Source organism: Mercurialis annua, linkage group LG7, assembly GCF_937616625.2.
Source record: "Mercurialis annua linkage group LG7, ddMerAnnu1.2, whole genome shotgun sequence".
In the NCBI taxonomy this organism is placed as follows: Eukaryota; Viridiplantae; Streptophyta; class Magnoliopsida; order Malpighiales; family Euphorbiaceae; genus Mercurialis; species Mercurialis annua.
The window spans coordinates 3451282-3473843 of record NC_065576.1 but is presented as its reverse complement, the minus strand read 5'-3'; the positions used below and the strand labels follow the sequence as shown (position 1 = coordinate 3473843).

At 28.8% G+C, this 22562-nt stretch overlaps 3 protein-coding genes across 4 annotated transcripts; 2 read left to right on the top strand and 1 right to left on the bottom strand.

Moving 5' to 3' along the window:
• Positions 1-686: 686 nt before the first annotated feature.
• LOC126655624 (patatin-like protein 1) lies at positions 687-6528 on the top strand. The gene is made up of 7 exons (XM_050349865.2): positions 687-1031; positions 2083-2264; positions 2868-3042; positions 3215-3376; positions 3931-4227; positions 4791-4966; positions 6227-6528. The coding sequence occupies exons 1-7, from the start codon at positions 888-890 to the stop codon at positions 6306-6308; spliced, it is 1218 nt and encodes a 405-aa protein (XP_050205822.1). The 5' UTR covers positions 687-887; the 3' UTR covers positions 6309-6528.
• A 1450-nt stretch (positions 6529-7978) lies between these two features.
• Positions 7979-13894, top strand: LOC126656463 (uncharacterized). Its single transcript, XM_050351040.2, has 12 exons — positions 7979-8367; positions 8468-8560; positions 8831-8911; positions 9771-9880; positions 9998-10133; positions 10333-10431; positions 10963-11068; positions 11226-11668; positions 11746-11922; positions 12047-12244; positions 12833-13162; positions 13551-13894. Exons 1-12 carry the CDS (start codon positions 8083-8085, stop codon positions 13641-13643), a joined length of 2151 nt encoding a protein of 716 aa, XP_050206997.1. The 5' UTR covers positions 7979-8082; the 3' UTR covers positions 13644-13894.
• Positions 13895-14599: 705 nt separating this feature from the next.
• Positions 14600-18620, bottom strand: LOC126654985 (patatin-like protein 3). 2 transcript variants are annotated; one of them, XM_050348987.2, is made up of 8 exons: positions 18529-18620; positions 18280-18423; positions 17901-18082; positions 17340-17526; positions 16192-16353; positions 15284-15586; positions 14899-15074; positions 14600-14793 (listed from the first exon to the last, which is right to left on the bottom strand). In XM_050348987.2, the coding sequence occupies exons 1-8, from the start codon at positions 18553-18555 to the stop codon at positions 14727-14729; spliced, it is 1248 nt and encodes a 415-aa protein (XP_050204944.1). In that variant the 5' UTR covers positions 18556-18620; the 3' UTR covers positions 14600-14726. The 2 variants fall into 2 exon arrangements, with proteins under 2 accessions (XP_050204944.1, XP_050204946.1); XM_050348989.2 differs by having other exon boundaries at positions 18280-18408; positions 18529-18589.
• Between the last annotated feature and the right edge of the window lie 3942 nt (positions 18621-22562).

Genomic DNA, 22562 nt, shown 5'->3' with positions numbered 1-22562 from the left:
TAAGTAATAGGAATTTCTTGCAGTTGGTGATCATAGTTTCATTAATTACTTTTAAGATATATATAGAAATTCTATCTTAAAAATTAACACATGGTCAATTTCTTTATCATAAACTTAGCTAAATTAAGTTGTTATATTCAACTATTGATAGAGTTATAGATATGATAATTTTAGATATAATGCAATTAAACGATATGATACATCATGAAGTTAGGCGAATTAAAATTTAGTATAAACATATTAAACGGCTAATCTATTTATAATACAGTATAATGTTTCTTTTTAGTGCCTGAAAAATAATTTTTCAATTTTTTTGTGTTGTAACTTTTGAAACATGTCTAATACGTTTAAATCCGATTAGATATTTTTAAATAAATATAAAATAAATTTAAACTTGTTGAACACGTTGAATTGAGCATGTTTACATGTGTTGTATCGTATAATCTATATTAAAAGCGTGTCGTATTTGACATTTTCATACCAACGCGCTTATACGTGGAGTATATCATATTTAACCTAATCATATCATAAAAATAAGTCGATATAAATTTTTATTGATCTTTTTTTATACAGCATGGGTTGAATACAAGCATTTGAATGGTTAATTTGCATTTGGTGCCTTTTACCTAATTATGATTAGCGCTAATTAATTAATTACTTGGATTCGAAGCAATCATCATCTCAATCTTGTCCTAAAAGTTAATTCTTAGCTCATCACAACAGGTTATACACTGAATAAAGAATATCAATTTTTACATGTGCTTTTTATCTTCTTCTTTTTTTAATTTGGGACAGTTTCATCACGTAACTATCAACTGCATGCATGTGTTAACTTGTAAGTATATATAAAGCTTATAGTTTCATGTCTTAAAATAGATAGAAATAATATGAATTCGAAGTCTCATACTCTTAGCGATGAAATTAACCCATCAACATTTGGTGAGAGAATTACGGTTTTAAGTATCGATGGCGGAGGCATTCGAGGAATTATTCCGGCGACCATCTTGACTTTTCTCGAATCCAAATTACAGGTATACTTATATTTTTGTTTAGAAAAAAACAAATTTATCGGTCTACAATTATAATTCATTTGCTATATATACACGCGTAATATTATATACGATAAATATAATAAATTTTGCATATAATATGTCACATTGTCAACGCTTCAAACAAATGAGTACAATGTTGGACTAAACTGTCAAGAATTAAAGAATATGGTGTATAAAAAAAGAGTGATATATTTGGGTAGATAAATTTATTTTACAAATTTATACTCTATATCTATAGCTAATTACCGTGAATGTGCATATATTCATATTCTTACCACATCGAAGAAAGTTTAGATTTGTTACACGTTATTAATTAGACAAATATATAGATAGCATCACTTGGAAGAATAATACTATATTAGTGAATATACTAATTAGTTTTGTATTTGAAATGGGAGATTTCTGAATGTTTCTGAAATATAAAAGGCGAAATGAGTTAACATAATCACATTTGTGATAAAACTGATAAATAAATTATGAACAGACAATTATATCTGTTCCGTCGATCGAATCAGTCCGATAATTTTGCATTGTGTATCAATTATAATATTATTATCTAAATAGCAGATAACATGATGAAAATATTTAATTGATAAAATAAGATATAGAACTCAATATTTTAAGTTATTTTATGATAAATTAGTCAATATTTGAAAGAAAAAATCACATATTTTATGATAACATATATATACATATAAAATTTTATGATAACATAATTATTACTAGATAGATAATGTCATTCTTTTTATGGGATTTTTACCAATTATCAACTAATTTATCATAAAAATAAATTCAAAATCTGAAATATCTTTTTTCATCAATTAAACCCTTTATCTTTCTTATATCACAAAATTAATAGTCCAAACCGACACAATTATTATTCAAAATATACTTATCAATTTTGTGATAATTTTAGATACATTAATTTATTTTGCCTTATTAATTAAAATAAGTTAGGCTATATTTGTTATACTTAAAATGAATATATATTTGTAAACGAAACTAAAATATGATAAATAATTTTGTGCAGGAGCTTGATGGAGAACATGTAAGAATTGCAGATTACTTTGATGTAATAGCAGGAACTAGCACTGGAGGTTTAATGTCAACCATGTTAACTGCTCCTGATGAACATAAGCGTCCTCTTTACAAAGCCAAAGATTTGGTTCCTTTCTATCTTAAGCACTGCCCTAGAATATTTCCCCAATCCTAGTAAGTACTTCGGATATAATCGAATTAACCAACAAAACCAAATTAAAATTTTAGTCTATTTCAGTTTTTGGTTGATTAGTTCAATAGTACTTGACAATTTTGAAAATTTTAGTTAATTTGATTCAGTTTATAGTTTTTGGAATAAAATTTCCAAATTAACCGAACCGAACTAATTAACCAAATTATATATATAAGTTATTTTTGTAATTTTTTAAAAACTTTTTAAGGTAATTTATAATATTTATAGGAATTAGATATAATTAAAAATCAACACCAAAATTATTTTTTTAATTTAATTTTTAGTTTTTAATAATCAACATTAATAAAATTGGTTAGTCGAATAACCAAAATAACCAGCCAAACTAAAATTATTTCAATTTAGTTGCAATGTGGTTTATATGTATTTCTGTTACGGTTCGGTTAAAAAATTGATGAAATTTGATAGTGGTTAATTTCGGTTGGGATTTATTTGATGACCAAATCGCCCGATTCACACCGCTAATCTAACATCAATCATTTTGTTCTGAAACTTCATATCCGTTTCTGTGATTTGATTAATTATTTTTGGATTGTTTACAAATTTTATATGAATTTTTTAATCAGTGAAATAATAATGCAAATGAAATCTTTAATCGGACCCAAGTACGACGGAAAGTATCTAAGGAAGTTAATTCGCAACATACTCGGAAATCGAAGACTTCATGAGACCGTAACTCGTCTTGTTATTCCTACATTTGACATCCAGTTACTCCAACCTGTAGTCTTCTCAACTTTTGAGGTACAGCACTCTCCTAATGATAATAAAAATATATTAGCTTCTTTAAAATTTTGATATTTAATAAAAGTTATAGTATCAAAATGAAGCATAGAACAAATATTTGGTACCATTCGGAATTTTAACCCTTTCTTTGAAGCTATTTTTGTGATTTTGATAGTAATACTGTGTGCAGGCAGAAATTGATGATTCAAAAGATGGATTGTTATCTGACATTTGTATCAGCACTTCTTCAGCTCCAACTTTCTTTCCAGCTTATTATTTTCAGATCAAAGATTCTGAAGGAAACTATAGGGACTTCCACCTTGTTGATGGGGGCATAACTGCAAATAACCCTGTAAGCTGCACTTTAATTATCATATCATTTACATAGCTATATATATGGGTGTGCATCGGCCGGTTTGATCATCGAATCAAATCATATTAACAAAATTTGACATTTTACATGTTATTAATCGAATCGTAACCAAAATATAGGTACAACCCGAATTGTAACCAAATCAAAGTAGTTTGTTTAGTTCGTCTGGTTATTCTATTGATGAATAATTATTAGAAAATGAAAGAAAATTGATTTTGGTCTTGATTTCTCATTACATATAAATTAGAGGGAAAATTAATATTCTGAGTCATATAAAAGTACAAAAATTATATTATTTATATATATATAATTTGTTTAATTTCGGTTGATTTGGAAATTTTAAATTGAAAACACACCCCAACTGAATTAATGAAAATTTTCAAAATTGTTAATTTTAACGAACCATTGAAATTTTAGTTTTCTTCGGTCGATTAATTCGGATATATCTGAAAATTGCACAACCCTGGCTATGTTATACATATAAGTGAGAAAAAATTTCTAAAGTAGCTAGCAATGAATTGTTTTGAAATTAGGCGTTGCTGGCTATGAAACCAACCGGAACAGTGTTTCCCGATCCCGACACATTGCCGGCGCAAGCTCTTCATTATGGAAAATATTTGGTGATATCTCTAGGCACAGGAACTTCAAAATTGAAGAAAAAATACAGTGCGAAATCTGCTCAGAAATGGGGAATTTTAAGCTGGATTTACAAAGAAAGACAATCTCCATTGGTTGATGCTTTTACACATGCTATTGACGACATGGTTGAACTTCACATGTCCTTGATTTTTAAGACCAACAAATGTGAGCATAACTACCTTCGTATTCAGGTATTTTTACTACTCGTAAGTTTTTTTTTTTATAATAGCATAAAAAAATATGTAAATTTTGCTGATAAATAACATAATAAATTGATACAATTTGGATAAATAATTTCCTTAGCTTTTATGATTTTTTCTCCAAATATGGACTAATGTATCACAGAAATAAATTAGGGGCAAATGTCAAAAAAGGCCAAATTTTTCGTGAAAGTTTTATAAAAGTCCAAAACTTTCAATTTTATCAAATTTGTCCCGAAACGCATGATTTTATTTTTACTATGTCCAACTACACAATTTTGTTCATATGGCACCTAACATAAGTAAAATTGTGTAGTTGGACATAATTAAAACGAAATCATGCATTTCAGGACAAATTAGATAAAATTGAAAGGTTTGAATTTTTGTAAAACTTTCATGAAAAGATTGACTTTTTCTGGTCATCTGGTCATAAGTTAAGGGACTAAGAAATGATATTATATTCTTGTCAATTAGACCGTTTATCAATTTTTTTTTATTCGCATTGGATACAATTGATATAAATTACAATGTTATAAAACAAAAATATTATTCAGGATGATACATTGAGTGGCGATGCATCGTCAATGGATAAAGCAACCCCAAAGAATATGGATGAACTTGTAAAAGTGGGTGAAAGAATTTTGCAGAAACCAGTTTCAAGGTTTAACATAGACACTGGCATTTTTGATCCAGTTCAAGATGAAGGCACCAATGAAGAAGCCCTTGTTAGGTAATTTTATCATAATTTATACTCCTCTTTCACATGGAGAAAAAATTTAATAAATATATCTTAAATTATATATTTTTGCAAATTGTCCATATTAATGGGTAATTTTTTTTAAAAGTTTGATTGACCTTTTAATCTCATTAAGCTATTTATTGATGGGAATAAATTTAAAAAAATAGCAATAAATGCTCTCCTGATATTTTAAAGCGACTAATATTACGGACCAATATTTTTTTTCAAATGCAACAAATTAATAAAAAGGAACGAGTGAAGTAATAGTTAAGTTTAATTGCGTTAAAAATCACAAATTTTATCTGATTTTGTAATTTTAATACGAACTTCTAATTTTGACAACGTCGAACAATAACTTGTAATTTTTTGAAATTTAAAACACCAAGCAATTTTTTGTTAAAAATTTATTGATGTGGTTGTCGGAACGATATATATTCTGGTGTCCACATCAGTATTGGTCTCATAAAAAAATTGCTCGATATCTTTAATTGCAAACAAAAAAGACAAATTAAATTGCCAAAATTAAAAATCTGTTAAAATTGCAAATCATGTTAAAGTTTATGATTTTTGAAGCACTTAAACCTAGTATTTATGATATATTTATCTTACATAATCTCAAAATATTATTTTTATTAATAATTTTATGTCCAATACTAGACCATACATATGAGTTGTTATTGGTTGAGTATACTTGAATTGATACTATGGTTATTTGTAAATGGTAAAATAAATTAATATATTAAAATTTATGATGAAATTGATAAATATCGTGAATGAATAATTATGACTTCTTTGTCTAATAATTTTATGATTTGTGTTAATTATATCTAAACATTAAATAAAAAGTTGAGTAGTCTAATTAATAAAAATACAATATATTTTAGTTTTTTAACTTAATTTTACGATTTAATTAGTCTATATTTAGAGAAAAACTCATTAAAAAATAAAAATACATATACAATTTTATCAAAAAGTTTATGTTGTTATTTTAAAAAAATCCAAATATAGACTAATTTATTATAAAAATAACTTAAAATAACTTAAATCAATTTTATCCTATCAATTAGACCCTTCATCTTTTTTATTTGTCTTTTATACTATAATTTGCTCAAAATGTAAAGTTATTGGATTAATTAGTCTGTCATATACATAATATATTATTTTATTTTACTTTGTTAAAAGTTGGAGTCTACCAGTTAAAACATATAAGTGCAAATATATTTTGCAAATAATGATTTTGCCATGTTACAGGTTTGCAAAATTATTATCAGAAGAAAGGAAACTCCGCAGGCAGAAACTTTTTAGGAGTCAAAAATCCAACATCTATATTTAGATGATGGTAATTAAGAAAATAGAAATAAAACAAAATAAAGAGGATTATATATTCTTTCACAATGAAATTGTATTGTATTTTACAATTACTGTATTGTATTTATTAAGTGTGTATTATGTGCGAGTGTGACGTACCAAAGCCAAAGGTACATAATCTTGGAAATAAAAAAACATCGAAGATGATTTCCATCTCCATTAATCTAAAAATAAATGTCTTAAAAATAAAGTTTTATACCATACGTTTGTATTATTATGTACTGTCTGTGGTGTCGATGAATGAAAATATATAATTCAGATGTACAATAAATACATCCAGCATTAATGATTTTAATAAACTGTAGTATTCATTTAATCTCGTTATTATTAATTCAACTAGTCGTAAGGCTAAATGTTTGCTGGAATCAAATTTATCTTTAATTTAAATACTACTTTTATAAAAAAAAATGTAAAAGGATTATTACCTATTTTCTGTTTTTATATATTTTTTATATGGGAATCTGGTTGTATTTCTCTCAAATAATTTGTTTATCTTTTTTAAAATTTGATTACAATTAATTCTTATAATAAATTGTGAATTGGGTACCACGATGTAATATTTTTGCAATTTTTTGATAAAATTTATGTTCATTTTCTATTGTAAAATGTGTTTTGGCAACTGCATAGGCCAAGGATGCATGCTTATTATCCTTTTATAAGACTGTTTTAAATTATGAAATTTTTATACTATAATAAATATGTAGCTGATTAATTAAATTCTGTTTGTTGCAGTTATAAAATACTAATTGATTAATATTACTTGAAAATTATGTAAATCAATTGTGTTTGATTTTCCAGTTTTTAGCTATTTTTCGAAGAAATTTCAAAGATTTTATATAATTTTAATATAAGTTATGTTGTTTCTATCGAAATGATAAATAAAAAATAGTAAAATAGTATGGTCAAAATGAAAATTTGTCAGAATGTGACTATGTGAGTATAAAAAAACAACAATTGCATATTGTGCATTAAAAACCACGATTATAAATTAAATCCAAACGAATAAGTCACTTATTTTAAATTATATCTGTAAATTTATATACAACTATCAAGATATAACCAAGAAAAAATTTCATAAAAAATTAATTTGTATAAATTATTTATTCAAATTCTTAGTTATTTAATTAAATATTTTTTTATTTTATAGAACTTATTTTAATTTGATTGATGTTTTTTATTTTTCAAATTTCAAGTGATCAATGAACAACATTCAAGTTAATAACATGGACATACTATCATAATCTATATATAATACCAATTTCCAAAGGTTACTTTTTAATTTGTAAAACTTATTTATTTAAATTATTTTAAAAAATATTTAATTAATTTATGTGGTAATTTTAAATTCTTATATATTTTATATTAAAGATTATGATATAGCATTTCATAGTACCATTTTACATACTAGTGAAATTGACCATAATTAAATAATATCATAATTAAGAAATAATTGTATACATTTCATTATTTTAATTAAATTTATATTTTTTAAAATTAATAAATTTAATATAACTTGCATAATCCCTAATTTACCGTAATCCCAAATTTCCCAATTTTACCTATTCAATAATTATTTCCCCCACAATTCGCCGCCTCTTTTGCACTCAAGATAAAAAAAAAAAAATTAAGTGCAACAAACCAACTTAATTACTCATAAAAAAAATATCTTGTCGTCTCTGACTCTCATACTCAATCTCTCAATTTTCTCGAGAAAACGAAAGAAAATAAACACAACCACAATGGAAAATACGCCAATGAATTGGGAAACATTAGACACACTAATAATCGAGTTCGCAAAATCAGAGAAATTACTCGAAGATTCCTTTTCTTCTTCCTCGCCGTTATCTTCTCCGTCATCATCATCATCTTGCGTATCATCGTCGTCGTATCACTCGAGGTTTATTATCCGTCAGATCAGACGGTTATTAGAGTCCGGTGACATTGACTGTACTATTGACCTGCTCCGTTCTCACGCGCCTTTCATTCTCGATGACCATAGGCTTTTGTTTCGCTTGCAAAAACAGGTAACGGAGCTGCGTTTTTGTTTTAATTTCTTTGTTTAAAATTTGTGTTTTATTTTTGTTTGTTTAATTGACAGTTAAATTCGTTTTTGATTATTTGAAGAAATTTATTGAGTTGTTGCGGAAGCACGACAGAGATTCTGCTATCGAATGCATCAGAACCGCTCTTGCTCCCTGTGCTCTTAATGCTTATCCGGTAATTGCCTCTTTAAATTTAACCTAAATTAGAATTAGATCTTGAATCGTAACATAGAGTCGCGACAATTGAATTTTTAGGTGTTTATTAATCTTAGGTTAATGTTTAAATGTACTAAACTAAGGTACAAGCTGTAGGTACTACTACAGGTTAGGTGCAATTCTTTTGTAGCTAATATAATACCGAATTATCGTGCTACGAGCTTACGGCTACTAATGCGTAAGTGATAATACTGTGTGTTGGCTGATATTTGTATGTTATGTGTTTAAGGAAGCATATGAGGAATTTAAGCATGTTCTTCTTGCCTTCATATATGATAAAGATGATCAGAATTCTCCTGTGGCAAATGAGGTAAGGCTTTTTTTTTATCGTTTTTACTATTTGGTGAAAATTTCAGGCTATTTGTGTTTTTCTTCTAGGCTATGTCTTTATCAATGTTGGCAATTATTTTGGAAGATTTTCCGATTTTCTTTTAGTTATAGGTTATTAGTCTTGAAAGTTTAGAAATAATTTGGTTTGAACCCAGTTTTGTAGCTTCTTATATACTGGCACTGACTATGGAGTGATTGCCATGACTTAGCATCTTTTCTGTGTATAGAATCTAAAAATGTTAAACTGTTCTGCGCTTATGTATTTGAGTTTAATAATTCTATGATGACTCCTACTGTCTGCTGAGTTTTTGTATGCATTTTTAATGATATAAACTTTGCTGCGAATTATCATCACGCGAAGTGAATTTCCCTAATTTTTGTATTCTGTAAGGCTGAATGGTTGATGGATTGAGTCATAGTGCTAGCACAGTAGCACGGAATTATGCTATGTGGAACTTTGAAAAGTATGAGAAATGAGATACAGCTAATCATCTTGAAGTATTAAGCTAACATTAAATTATATGCACTTAGAATCAAATGTGTTGGCTGCCACAAGGCCCACAACCATGGAAGTATATGAAAAATACAAGATCTGAGTCTGGAAATTGGAGATAAATTATATGTGTGATCTATCAAAAATGCAATTCATTGTTCTTTTTTTAAACAAACAGACACTAAATTGTATCTAACGTGAACACTATTTCCAACAAGGAATTCTACTTTAAATAGGTTGAGTTTATTAAGATTGTTTTACATCTATCATATTGCCTTCAGATGTGGACTTCATACTATGAGTACATGTGTTGAATTTATAATCTGTTATGCTGTAAATGTTTCAGTGGTCTGAACGGAGAAGATTTGACATTGCTGGGTTGTTGTGCTCTGTCCTAAGAGCTCATTTACATGCATATGATCCAGTCTTTTCATTGACATTGAGATATTTGATAAGGTTGGCCTGGACCTTTGTAATATAGCTTTCTGTTAATTTTGTTCATTGTGTTTCTATAATTGTTAATGCACGGATCAAGTCAATTTCAATTTTCTCCAATGTTGTCATATTTTGCAGCATACATAAAGGATTTTGTTTTCGTCAAGGAATTTCATCACCTATTTCAGATCTTACTGAAAGGTTGCTTCTTGAAGAACGTGATCCTCCTGCCGTACCACAGGAGAGTTTATATGAGGTGCCTCCTTTTGATGAGGTAGGTTTTCTACAAGTTAGTCATTAAAGGTTACATTTCATTATGTTTCTTGAGATGGCATCCCAGTGGTAGCACGATTTTTTATATTCTTGTCATTCCATTTTTATGTGCCGGCTGTCCTGGTTCATAAAGCCATTGCATGCAATCTATTTTCCCCACCTTTATTTTTTTAACTTTATATATTTTCTGTTGAATTCAGGTGGATATACAAGCTCTTGCACATGCTGTGGAGCTTACACGACAAGGAGCTGTTGACAGTCTGAAATTTGCCAAGGGAGATCTGTTTCAGGCATTTCAGGCAAGATATTATTTACCATCTTTAACATAGATTTTTTGTTTCATCCTTCACTCAAGTTTCCCTTTTGGTCACTTCATTGAAACATTAATGTTCATTTTTAGCTGGGAGCTATATAGTTTGAGCAGTCGGCCAGTGTCTGATTGCACTAAAGACTATGTTTTAGTTTCTCTTGGCGTTCTAAAATCAAACCACTATCTGCAGAGATGATTAATATGCAACGGGACGTGACTTTAATACACCTACATTGTGAACAATACATTTTGCAAATTCACATAAACTGTAACATATATTTTAGTCCTGGAATGTTCTGATCTACTGTATTTTCTGAGCAAATTTTCAGATTTTTGTCCATTTTAATACAAGGGAAACAAGCAAAAAAATAAATAAACTTTATGCTCAGAATTCGAGTTCATTGCCAAGACCATATCTGCACTTTTGTGTTTAAAATAAAGGCTTTATGATTTTAAATAATGTCACTGTATTTGAGTAGCTTTGCTGTATATGCTTATTCCATGCTTTTATCTGTTACAGAATGAGTTATCTCGGATGAAATTGGATGTTGCATTGCTTGACAAGCTTGTTCATGAGTACTGTGTATATAGAGGCATTGTGGATTCTGGTTTTGCTTCCCCTTCTGGTGATTATCAAACGTCAACTTTTTTTTTCTTCTTATTATTCCCTCTCCCTCCCCCCTTCTCCGTTTTCCCCCATCTTCTCCCTGTCTATCTATCTATCTATCTATCTATCTATCTATCTATCTAATATCAACTTTGTGTGGTTCCCATCACTTTCAGGTGTACAGAACCCCTCAGAACCTTTGAAAGTCAATCAACCTGAGCCTGGAAATGGTTCATCAATTATCTGTTCTCTAGAAGTGGATCATGCTTCCTGTAAACATTCAGATGGTGAGACTTCAACAAGCTATGCACATATGGATGTTTCTCCTGAAAGTAATGTGCATTTGAACAACACTCAAGGATCTGAGGGTGAGTTAAGATATGCTTGTGAGACAACTAGCAATTGTGAAGATTGCAGCACAAGTGGATCACATCAAACTGGAGTTTCTAAAGCTATGCAGAAACACAGAAACTATACAACCGGTGAAAGAAGCAAACGCAAGCGATGGAGGGGTAGACAAGATGATGAAGACTATATCTCTGGAGTTCCTTTGAGTGGATGCAGCAAGCAAGATACTGATGTTATGACTATCTCCACAGACATGCCAAAGGAGCAGCAGGTATCGTATTCATTATTTGTTGACATTGTTGTCTCCATTTTTTTATAGTTTCATTTGGTAATAGAATGTTTTTGCAGGGCATTGAAAAGAATTCTATCTTAAAACTAAACAACGGGGAGGATAAATATGAAATTTTGCTGGGGATGAAGGAACTAGCAAGTAGAGGAATGACCACCGAGGCTGTGGAAGAAATTAATGCTTTGGATCCAAACTTCTTTGTGCAAAACCCAATCTTGCTCTTCCAATTGAAGCAGGTGACATTTAGGTCTTGTATTCTAGTCATTGCTGGGATTGTTAATGACATGTTATTGATAGGGCCGTAGGGGTTTCTTAAGTTATATAAAAGGATGTTAACTTAGACCTGCTGATTGTTTGCAGGTTGAATTTCTTAAGCTAGTCAGTTCAGGTGATCATCCAAGTGCTTTAAAGGTAGCTTGCAAATATTTAGGGCCATTAGCTGCTAATGATCCTTCTCTGCTGAAGCCCTTGAAGGAGACATTATTGGCATTGCTCCAACCTAATGATGATGCAATAGGAAAAGGCTTGTCTTTACATGCTCTTGCAAATTCTCTCCAGGTACTTATGACTCAATGGAGTGATTAACTAAGCTACTGTCTAGTTCATGTCTTTCTTTTTTTCGTTTCACCAACTTGTAATTTAAGCTTTGACCATGGAGTTTGCATTTTAGTATGTTAAAACTTATAATTAATAGATTATTTTTGACTCTTCCTCCTTGGTACCTGCTTACGTTATCTGAATAGCAGTAGTCATGGTTGCACACCATCAATAAACAGCTGATTTTAGGTTTTTAGCTTTCTCTGTGCATATTGGATACTAATGAATTATAGTTTCAATATCCTTTGTCATTTTACTTAATACATTTTGAGAACTATAGGCATGGACTCGTCAAACCAAACCAAAATTTTCTGTTTTTTTAAGATTTTTTTTCAAACCGAACCGGTCGGTTCAGTCGGGTTATTTTGGTTATATTTTTTCGGTTCGGTTTACATTAGACCTTAACTAAATTCTTTATGTCCAAAACCGAAATGAACTGAAAAAATCATTTTTTATAATATCAAACCGAACTGAATTTTCCGGTTCGGTTCAGGTTTTCTTGATTTGGTTTTATTTTTAAACATTCCTAATTCTTTGCGTCTTTGATAGGTTGCAATTGGTAGGAAACTTGGTATTGAGGAACCACAGCTTATGAAGATAATGAGAGCAATGCTTCACACACACAATGAGTGGTTTAAACTTCAAATGTGTAAAGATCGGTTCGAAGGTTTTCTAAGGATTGATTCTTTGAAAGAAGTTAACACCTCTTTGTTTTCTGCTTGTTCGATGTCAAAGTCAAATGTTGACAGCTGTACTCAAGGATCCTCCCAAGTTACAGTGTCTTCAAGCACTAGATTGTCTGAAGATGGTACCACTACAAGTCCAACTCAAGGTTCATCCAGAGATGGTCATGATGAAAATGCTATACTCAAAGTTATGGTAAGTTGTCTATTTCTTACTGCATTGGATGTTAGATATGCATGTTAACTGTTATCTTCAGAGTCTCTTTTGTCCTTGAAAACCAGTTCAAAGAAACCCGGTTGTTGGAAAAAATACCATCATCTCTTTAAGATCAAGTTAAAATTACTGTTTTTCACTAAATTTAAAGAACTCGCAATATCCCATTTAGGTATTAGATAATTGTAATCCTCTTCGGTTAAATGGAACTATTTTTTAGGGATTTCAGTTGAATGGAACTAAAATATCAAGGAGAAAACAGTAAATTCTTACAATTCAGAAGAAAATACTAATTCTGACCTAACCTTAGAATGATAGTAATTTTCCCTAAATATTATATGCTCATCCGGGCTGTTTTCGGTTGGTGCAGGAATTTCTTGCGTTGCCGAGAGCTGATGCTATTCATCTTCTTGCACAGTATAATGGAAATGCTGAAACAGTCATTCAGCAAATATTTGCCTAATTTTTAATTTTAAACTGTAGTGAGAAACACCAATTTATTTGTCATTTATTAGAAAGAATATTTATTTTATTCAATTAGTACACTAGCTGTAGATATAAAAATGACTTGCAGAGAGAGGATGTCCGGGTTTTCTCATACTCGCAAAGATCACAGCCTACTTTTTACTGGTCTCTGTGTTTTGCAATATGTGTTTTTTCTCCTTGTTATCCTAAATCAGTCTTAATAAAGGAAATTATTGATTTTTGAACTTCTATGATAGGTATTACATCACAGGGCACAAGCTTGAGTTTGCACTGCTTATGATGTTTTCTAGCTACTTTAGCAAATTTTACGGTAAGTGGAGGAACCAAATTTTTTTGTTTAGGTGCGCTGAAATTTTGTTTTTGTTCGAACTATACATAGTTAAAATACCCTTTGAATTTGACATAAAATATCAATTAAGGTCAAACTCGTGTTTAAGGTCAAATTTATTGTTTTAATAAACACACTTTGAATTTGATATTTTGACTTGTTTTATCTTTTTGAGGTGTTGAGAAAATAATTGGAGCATTATGTATAAATTGATGTTGAGGAGGTAGAAAATTATTTAACAATTTGAAGTTATAGAGATAAAATTAGATATAATATCAAGTTCTTGTGATTTTTTTTCAATGCCACAAACTTGGCCTCAATTGATTTTTTCACCTAGTCTAAGGGATATAATTAACCTTTGTTGATTATTATGGTATACTCAAAATTTGATGTCTTCTTGAATATAGCTCTTCAGTTTATTGATATTCCACTAAGAGTCTGATATCCATGCTTGTTGAAATTATGGCTTGTACATATAAAATAAATAATCATAAAAAATTAAATAAAAGAGAGAAATAAATATGCATGTTCACCCTCTATTTGTATTTTTATGTATAGACTATAGTATAAATGTTTTAAAAGATATATATGACTGATGGGCACACTGAAACAAAACACAACATTTACAGTTTGAAGAATAATAATACAAACAAATCGGTCCACAAAAGTTCAATATTGAATCTCCTAGAAGAAAATAATAATAATAAATTAAACAAATCAACTTTTCAATTCTTATTTCGTAGTATTTGGTGATCTAGCTTCTCGAATCTTCTTTTCTTCCGAAAGTAAATTTGCAAACCTACATGGATTAAAAGTGTGTTTGGTAATAAAAATTAATGATCATGTATAATTATTGACAATAAAAATTTCATTATCTAATATATATATATATATATATATATACCTTAGAAGGGCTTCTTCATAAGTACCACCATTTTCAACCGGCTCATACACTCCAGTTTCCACATTTATACGACAAACTGGATTCTTCAATAATTTCTTCCCCACGTTTACAAGACCTTCCATGTTCTCTTCCGTCGATAAATCCGTCGAACTCAGGTCTCCCGACAGGTTATCATCCTGAATTACCACTTGTATTTTATATAAAATTTTGGTCCAAAAACTCGTATCATTTTCCGGATCATTAATGATTTATATCATTAGTTTATGATTTATGATTCTTTATTTTCTTTTTATATGTTGATTTCGGGACATAACTTAGACTCTAAAGATATATTTATTTAGTATTAGTAGTAATACCACAAATGGGATAATAATGAGGAGCTTACATCGATTCGTAGGTAGTTATCTTCTGAATGAAGGGCTTGAAAAACAACACAATTGTGATATTCAACCATATCGGTGCTAGCTTTACTATAGCAATCAATAATTGGAGTATCTCCTTTGTGAAATAACCAGCTTATCACTCCCCATTTTGATGTCATTTCTGAATCGTATTTGTTCCGATCACTGCTCGACCCTGTCCCGAGCGATATCACCAGAAACCGGGCATAATCCGTTGGCTTGATCGGGAAGAAATCCGGGTTCTTGTTCATTGTCTGCTTTGTTACTTCTCCAATCGCAACCAAAGTCTGCATGAAATTAGTATATTGACACATGAACATAAAATACCATTTTATGATTCTTTATCGGCAAAATTATTTTATATATCTATGACTATAGCTATAAGTATAACTATGTATAAATTGATAGAAATATTGGCAAAATTTATTTTTGACAGTTTGGTCGAGCAATTTTACAAATCATGTCAGTTATATTAGAAAAATAACATATTGAGTATCTCACGTTATATATTTTTATGATACATTATCCACAATTAAAAAAATTATATAAATTTTCTATGATAATAAAATTATTTTAATTTTTGATAATAACATAAACGAACTATGAACTTGGCTAGATTGACAAATTCTTAAAATTTATAATTTTTTCTTCAATTTTGGATTTATTCATCATAAAAATAAATTTTAAAACTAAAATAAATTTTATTTTTACCAATTATTGATTTTTTTATTTAATGTTTGGACATAATTGTCAAGACTTGCAAAAATATTGGACTCCACACTATCAATTATTTTTTAAGAATATTTTTATTATTTTAGTCATAATTGCAAATAGATAAATATAAAATAGTTTTATCTTTTTTATTCTAATTTCTTGAGAGATTAATTCTTACTGGATTACTGGCTGCTATGCCACCATCAATAAGATGAAATTCTTCCAGTTTCCCATCAGAATTTCGATTCTTGAAAGAATAAGCTGGGAATATTGTTGGAGCTGCAGATGTAGCTATGCATATATCTGATAGCTTAGCATCTAAAACTGGATAAGCTGCCACCTGCATCAACAAATTTCATCTAAATTTTATTTTAAACACAATATAAAATAATAAAATAATTGTATACAGTTAATAATTCTTTCAATTTTATAAATGGTAAAATAACTTTTGGTTAATTCCATAAAAAATCACGAACTTTACATGAAGTTTCATTTTAATCACGACTTTTAAAAATTGTCATATAAAACCATGAACTTTCCTGACCCCTATATATCGTCGTAGAAGCTGTTCTGAACCCTGTAGAAAGTGATGGCGAACGAAGTGCCCTAAGACTTAGCTTAGCTACTTGTCCAAAAGCAAGATGAAGCCGGAATCGCTAGTAATCGCCGGTCATCCTTATTCCTTCTCCCCATCTTCGCCCAGGCTAAGGAAGGAGGCCTTAGTAGCGTTGACAAAGTCAACGACACAAGCAAGGAGTTGACAAAGTTCATTTATTTTCAAATATATCACCAAATTAATTTTTAGTGTATTTTTGCTGACGTGGCCACCGAAATCCGGCGGACTTGAAAAAAGTTGAAAGGTAAAAATTACACCGAAAAATAATCGGTGATAGATTTGAGAAAAAAATGAAAGTTCATGGTTTTATTTGGCAAGTTTTAAAAGTCGTAGTTAAAATGAAACTTCGTGTAAAGTTTGTGATTTTTTATGGAATTAACTCTATAATTTTATATTATCTATATTTTTCACCCTTTGAATTTTGATAGATACATGTATCTTTAAAAATATTGAACAGACTGGTATGACAATTGGCGAGCTGATATAATTATATTCAAATTCCAACACAATTTTATGGAGTTTTTGTTTTCTAACTTGACCGGTCTGCTAAATTTACATAAGCAACCTATGGCGGACAAGACATGTTCTAAATATATTTGTCCTAATTTATAAAATTATTAAACCAAATTATTTAAAATCAAACTGATTAAAGTTATAAATATATAAAATCATTTCACTATTTACATGCGAAAGAGCTCGAATTAAATAACCTTGTAAGAAGAGAAGATAGTAGGCTGCATTTTCTTGATGTCAAAAGCTGGTATAACCAAATTCGTAATGGTTTCGTTCAACTTTGTGTCTTTTAATATACTTCTTAGTAGCTCATGTAGATACTTCCCGTCGTACTTTGGCCCGGTGAGAGCTTTTCCGAGATTCGATATGCCAGAAAAAATTCCTCTGCATTAAAAAGAAAATTGAAAAAAAAATCAAAATAGTTTAACAGTTCGTCTTTATTTTATGTTGACTTACGCATGTGACACATACGAATATGATTCATTTATTAATTGTGAGGAGATGAGCATGATATAAAATTAAAATTGAATGATATAGGTTTACGTATCAGCCCGTGATAAGATATATTTTACGTTGTATTATAAACGAATTGAATTGTTTATGATACAAACATGTTTAATCTCACTCATTATTCGTTATTTTCTGTATTGAGAGAATCGTATTTACGTGTTATCTTCCATTTTGACAACGGAATAACAAAATCTACAATAAATTATGTGTATATAAGTATTTAAAAGAGATACAAAATTTAAAATTACTTAGTTTGTGGGAAAATATTAGGGCCATGTTGAAGGTAAAAAGGAACAATGTCTTTGGCAGCATATAGTGGGCGTTCCTCTTGATTTGGTGCAGCTAACATGGTAGCTATCAAACCACCCGTACTTGTTCCTGATATCACATCGAAATAATCTGCTAGCCTTGCTTCCTCACCATCAATCTCCTGCACATATTCGCGGAAACGAAAACGCTCAAATATGATACGTTCAAGGCGATATTCTAGTAACTCCGAGTTTAGTATATATTTTCAAAAACAGTGAAATGCCAAAATGTACGACTCGATAAATTTTCGTGAAGTAACTATAGAGTTACGAGTTTGAACTTGGAGAAAATAAATTGATGTAACGTGTTATTAATTACCTGAAGTTTAGATTCAAGAAAATCAAGAATGACCCCAGGAATTATTCCTCGGATTCCTCCACCATCAATACTAAGAACAGTAATAAGATTACCATATGTTGGAGGCTGATTTTTTAAACTTATCCTTCTCTGCATTTTGTTTAGCTATATCAACAAAAAAATCAAATTTAAAGAGAATAATTAAGAAGATGGAAATTAATCTAAATATATATATAAGGACTAATTAAAGTGATCAAATTCAAAGGTGACCTGGTCAAATTCAAGTTTGATTAGCATTTTGTTAAAGATGTGAGCTCACGTAATAGCATTAATAAAGAAATATTATGATCCAAACAATCTAATTAAGCACATCTTTTTTTATATCAATGTTATTTATATAATCTTGGATAGAAGAAAAATAAAGCAAACAAAATATTAAAAAAAACAGATTATTGGTTGTGTTGTTGGTGTATAGTCCTTATCATGTTCTTGAATGTACTAATTACATACTTTCTTTCATTTTTAGACGTTAAACTCAAAAAGTTTAAACTGTATTTTTGCTTCATAAAATCACTGTATTTTTTATTATTTTTTTGTAATCAGGGTAATTTCTTCTCATTTACCATTTTACTTTTCACAATGTAGCTTTTACTACATTTAGTGATTAAAGATAACGTTTGAACATGTACTTTATTTTAAAAAATAAATCTTCCGAATGAATCTTACCTTTATTAACATGTAGAATCGGCCCGTTCCTAACTGGGCGGTTCTGATCCGGCTTGAAACCGCCCAAGATTTTACTAAAATTAAAACTGTAAATCGATAGGTTCGAACCAAAACCAAAACCAAGACTGCTTGTTTCTTTACTAATATTAGCTTTTGGTTGTTTATTTTATTATTTGACATAGTATCAGCGTTTCTGTGATCAAAATGTTATGAGTATCTTTGGCACTTCCATTTGATTAATTAAATATTTAAGCATAAGATAAGATAGATTTATTGTTCACACTTCAAGTCTAATAGATATTTACATAAAGAGAAGTATTAGATGATAAAATTACTGTTGGAGTCTTTTACTTAAGAGTTTAAGCTTTTAGACTAATCACTATTTCAATAAAAAGATTTAGCAAAATAACTAAGTATATTTATAGTATATTTTAGTATATACTAAATAATTTTGTATCAATTTTGTTCATCAATTTTATATTTTGTATCAATTATCTTTACAAAGTGAATTAAAAAGAAAGTTCTAATGGATAAAAATAGGTCCAGGACTTTTCATATCTAATGTGTTTTGTTCATACAATTACAACTGGATTTTTTAATTTTTATAATTATATTTTAACCATTAAATTTGTTGCAATTATATCCTAATTTCAATTAGAACTTATAACTGATCTACGTGGCTTGCACATCAAATCCTAATTAAATGAGCTACATTAAACACATCAAATCCTTAAAATACATTAAAAATATAAAAAATAATGGATTTTTATGAGCAAATTTACATTTTTTATTTTTCAAAAAGAACGGTTTGATTAGAATATGTAGGTAAGAAAATGGGTAATGATGTGTTATAACTATAATATAGTTCATGTAAACACCTATGTGTATAATAGAATTTAAAGTTACTGCACAACTACAACAAATTTAAAAGTTGAAATATAATAATGAAAGACTTAAACATTTAAAAGACGTCTTATTTTATAATTTTTTTATAGTACAAATTTTAAGATTATAATTTCAATTTATTTCTTAATCTTAATTTTAATTGTAACCATTTATTTAACAGTATCAAATAAATACAAAAGGCTAAGATTTTTTTTTTTTCGAGTGCAAAGGCAAGATCTGGTTGGTAACACCCTTGGCTGAGGACATGAAGGAGAATGATGAAATCTTTTCACCTATTACTTGCAGGAGAGTAGTGGCATGCTAAAATTAAATTAAAGAGTATATTATTCCATCCTTTCACATGTAATATAATTTATAGTTTTTTTTATTTGAAAATTAATAAATACTATAATTTTTATTTTATTTTTTGTTAACATTTTATCCTAATTTATTTTTGACATGATTATAGATAAAAAAAATATGTTTTTTTAAGATCTAATAGTTAAAAAAAAATCTACCTTTTCCTTATTTTTATTGATTTTATATTTTTATATTTCCTATTTTTTTAATTATAAAATGAAAAAAATATCAAATATTAAAAAATTATTATGTAAAAAAATAAAACGTGAATAAATTTATAAAAAAAGAAATTAAATTTTTGTAAAATTATATTTATAAGACTAAATAAAATATAATTCTATAAATTAAATCTTTTAACTTAATTGACAAATACAAAAAATGAACGGAAAAACTTAAATATAAACAAAAATAATTATACCGGTTGATTTCCTAATAAAAAATAAACCGTGAATTGTAATAAATATTAGAGGTGTTAGGATAATTTATTTCAAATTAAATTAATTGATCTTTTTTTCACTTATAAGTATGTCTCTTCAACAATAAAATTATTATAAATCAAACCAATATCATAAAATTAATACTATATTTGAAGGCTTGCCCCAATTTGCCAAGTTCTAATGATATGTGTATGAGGTTGAGAGTTCGAACCACAACACTCACGGACAATGTGCCTATTTAAAAAATGTCTAACATTAATTTCCGTTAATCCCGCTAACAACTCGACTAAGCTATCTTTGAAAAAAAAACCGATATCATCCATATTTTGCTTTGTTTGAGTCAAAGAGTAGCTAATTAATTAAAGCTTAACCTAGCTAACAAGTTTCATCTCTCTCGAGAATTTGGACAATAAATAAAAAATTCCATTTGACATTTGACAGATGTGAAGAAATTGTAACACCAACTTCCAAATATATATTTTGATAGAAAATTATTTTCCCATTTTAGTTGATCTTCTAATTATTATAATCATGATATTCCCTGTACCATTTTGATTATATAAAATTTTGATTTTAATCACTTTCAGTCCTCAACATTTCAAACAAAAGATTTAATCTAATATTTTCAACTGGAGTGGAAACACATTTTTTTTATAGTAGTCACTGTGGTGATTTTATAAATTATTTTAATAGGCAGATAAATATAATAATAATTAAATGTAGGTTATTCCCCTAAAAACACTCCACTTTCTAACCCTAATTCGATGGGAATCTCATATTGTAAAACTACCAATTTTATCCAAATTACGACCTTTCGATTTCAATTGCACCCTCAAACTTAAAAATCCACAACTTTTGATTTCTATTACGCTCTTAAACATCAAATTGATTTTTTTTTTCTTCCAAAAAATTAACAGATACTCTAAATAGTTCTCAATATTATAATTAAACCAAAAATACCATCTTCCCTACATGTTTTAAAATTAATAGTAATAATTTATTTAAATAAATCAATATTATGTTGTAATAAAAATTTACATCCGCTCTTGTTACACTTCACAGTGTTTATTCCGTAAAACTAATTTAAATTTAATTTAAAATCCACCTTTTTAAAAGAAAAAAACTGAATCCTGCTCTAAGTTTGTCTTGAAAAAAGACAAACTCAGATCTGCTCATCTTCTCCGTTGGAGAGGACGAATAGGTAACCGTTCGTCTTCTTAATTTAGAGAAGCAAATCTAGAGAAAATCGTCTTCTCAACATGGAGAAGACGGCCCACTGGTTCGTTTTCTCCAGATGGAGAAGACGACTCTTCGTATTCCGGGTCGTCTTCTTCAGATCTAGAGAACACAAGAAGATGAAGGTCGTCTTCTCCGAGACGATTTGAGTTCGTCTCGGAAAAGACGAACGACGGTGTTTTTTCCGGATTGCTAGTCGGAGTACGAAAAGGCGATAGTGAAAATAAAAATTTCAGAATTACTTATTTTGGGATAAGACCGATTTAATATATTGGAATTTATAATTAATAAAAAAAATATTAATAATTTTTTAACATAATATTATTTATATTAAATAAAAAAATTAGTATTAAGCTTTTATAATTTTTAGAAAAAAGAGTTTTTTTATTTTAAATATAACATTAAGCACTATTTAGAATACATGTTAAAATATAAAGTATTAATTTGAACATTTTTCAGTAAAAAAAAGTCAATTTGATATTTGAGGGTGCAATTGAAACAGAAAGGTCGTAATTTAGGTAAAATTGGTGGTTTTGCAGCGTGAGGGTGCAATTGAAATCGAAAAATCGTAATTTAGATAAAATTGGTGGTTTTACAACGTGAGGGTGCAATCGAATTGAGGCTAAAAGGTGGGTTTTTTTTAAAGGGATTAGCCTTAAA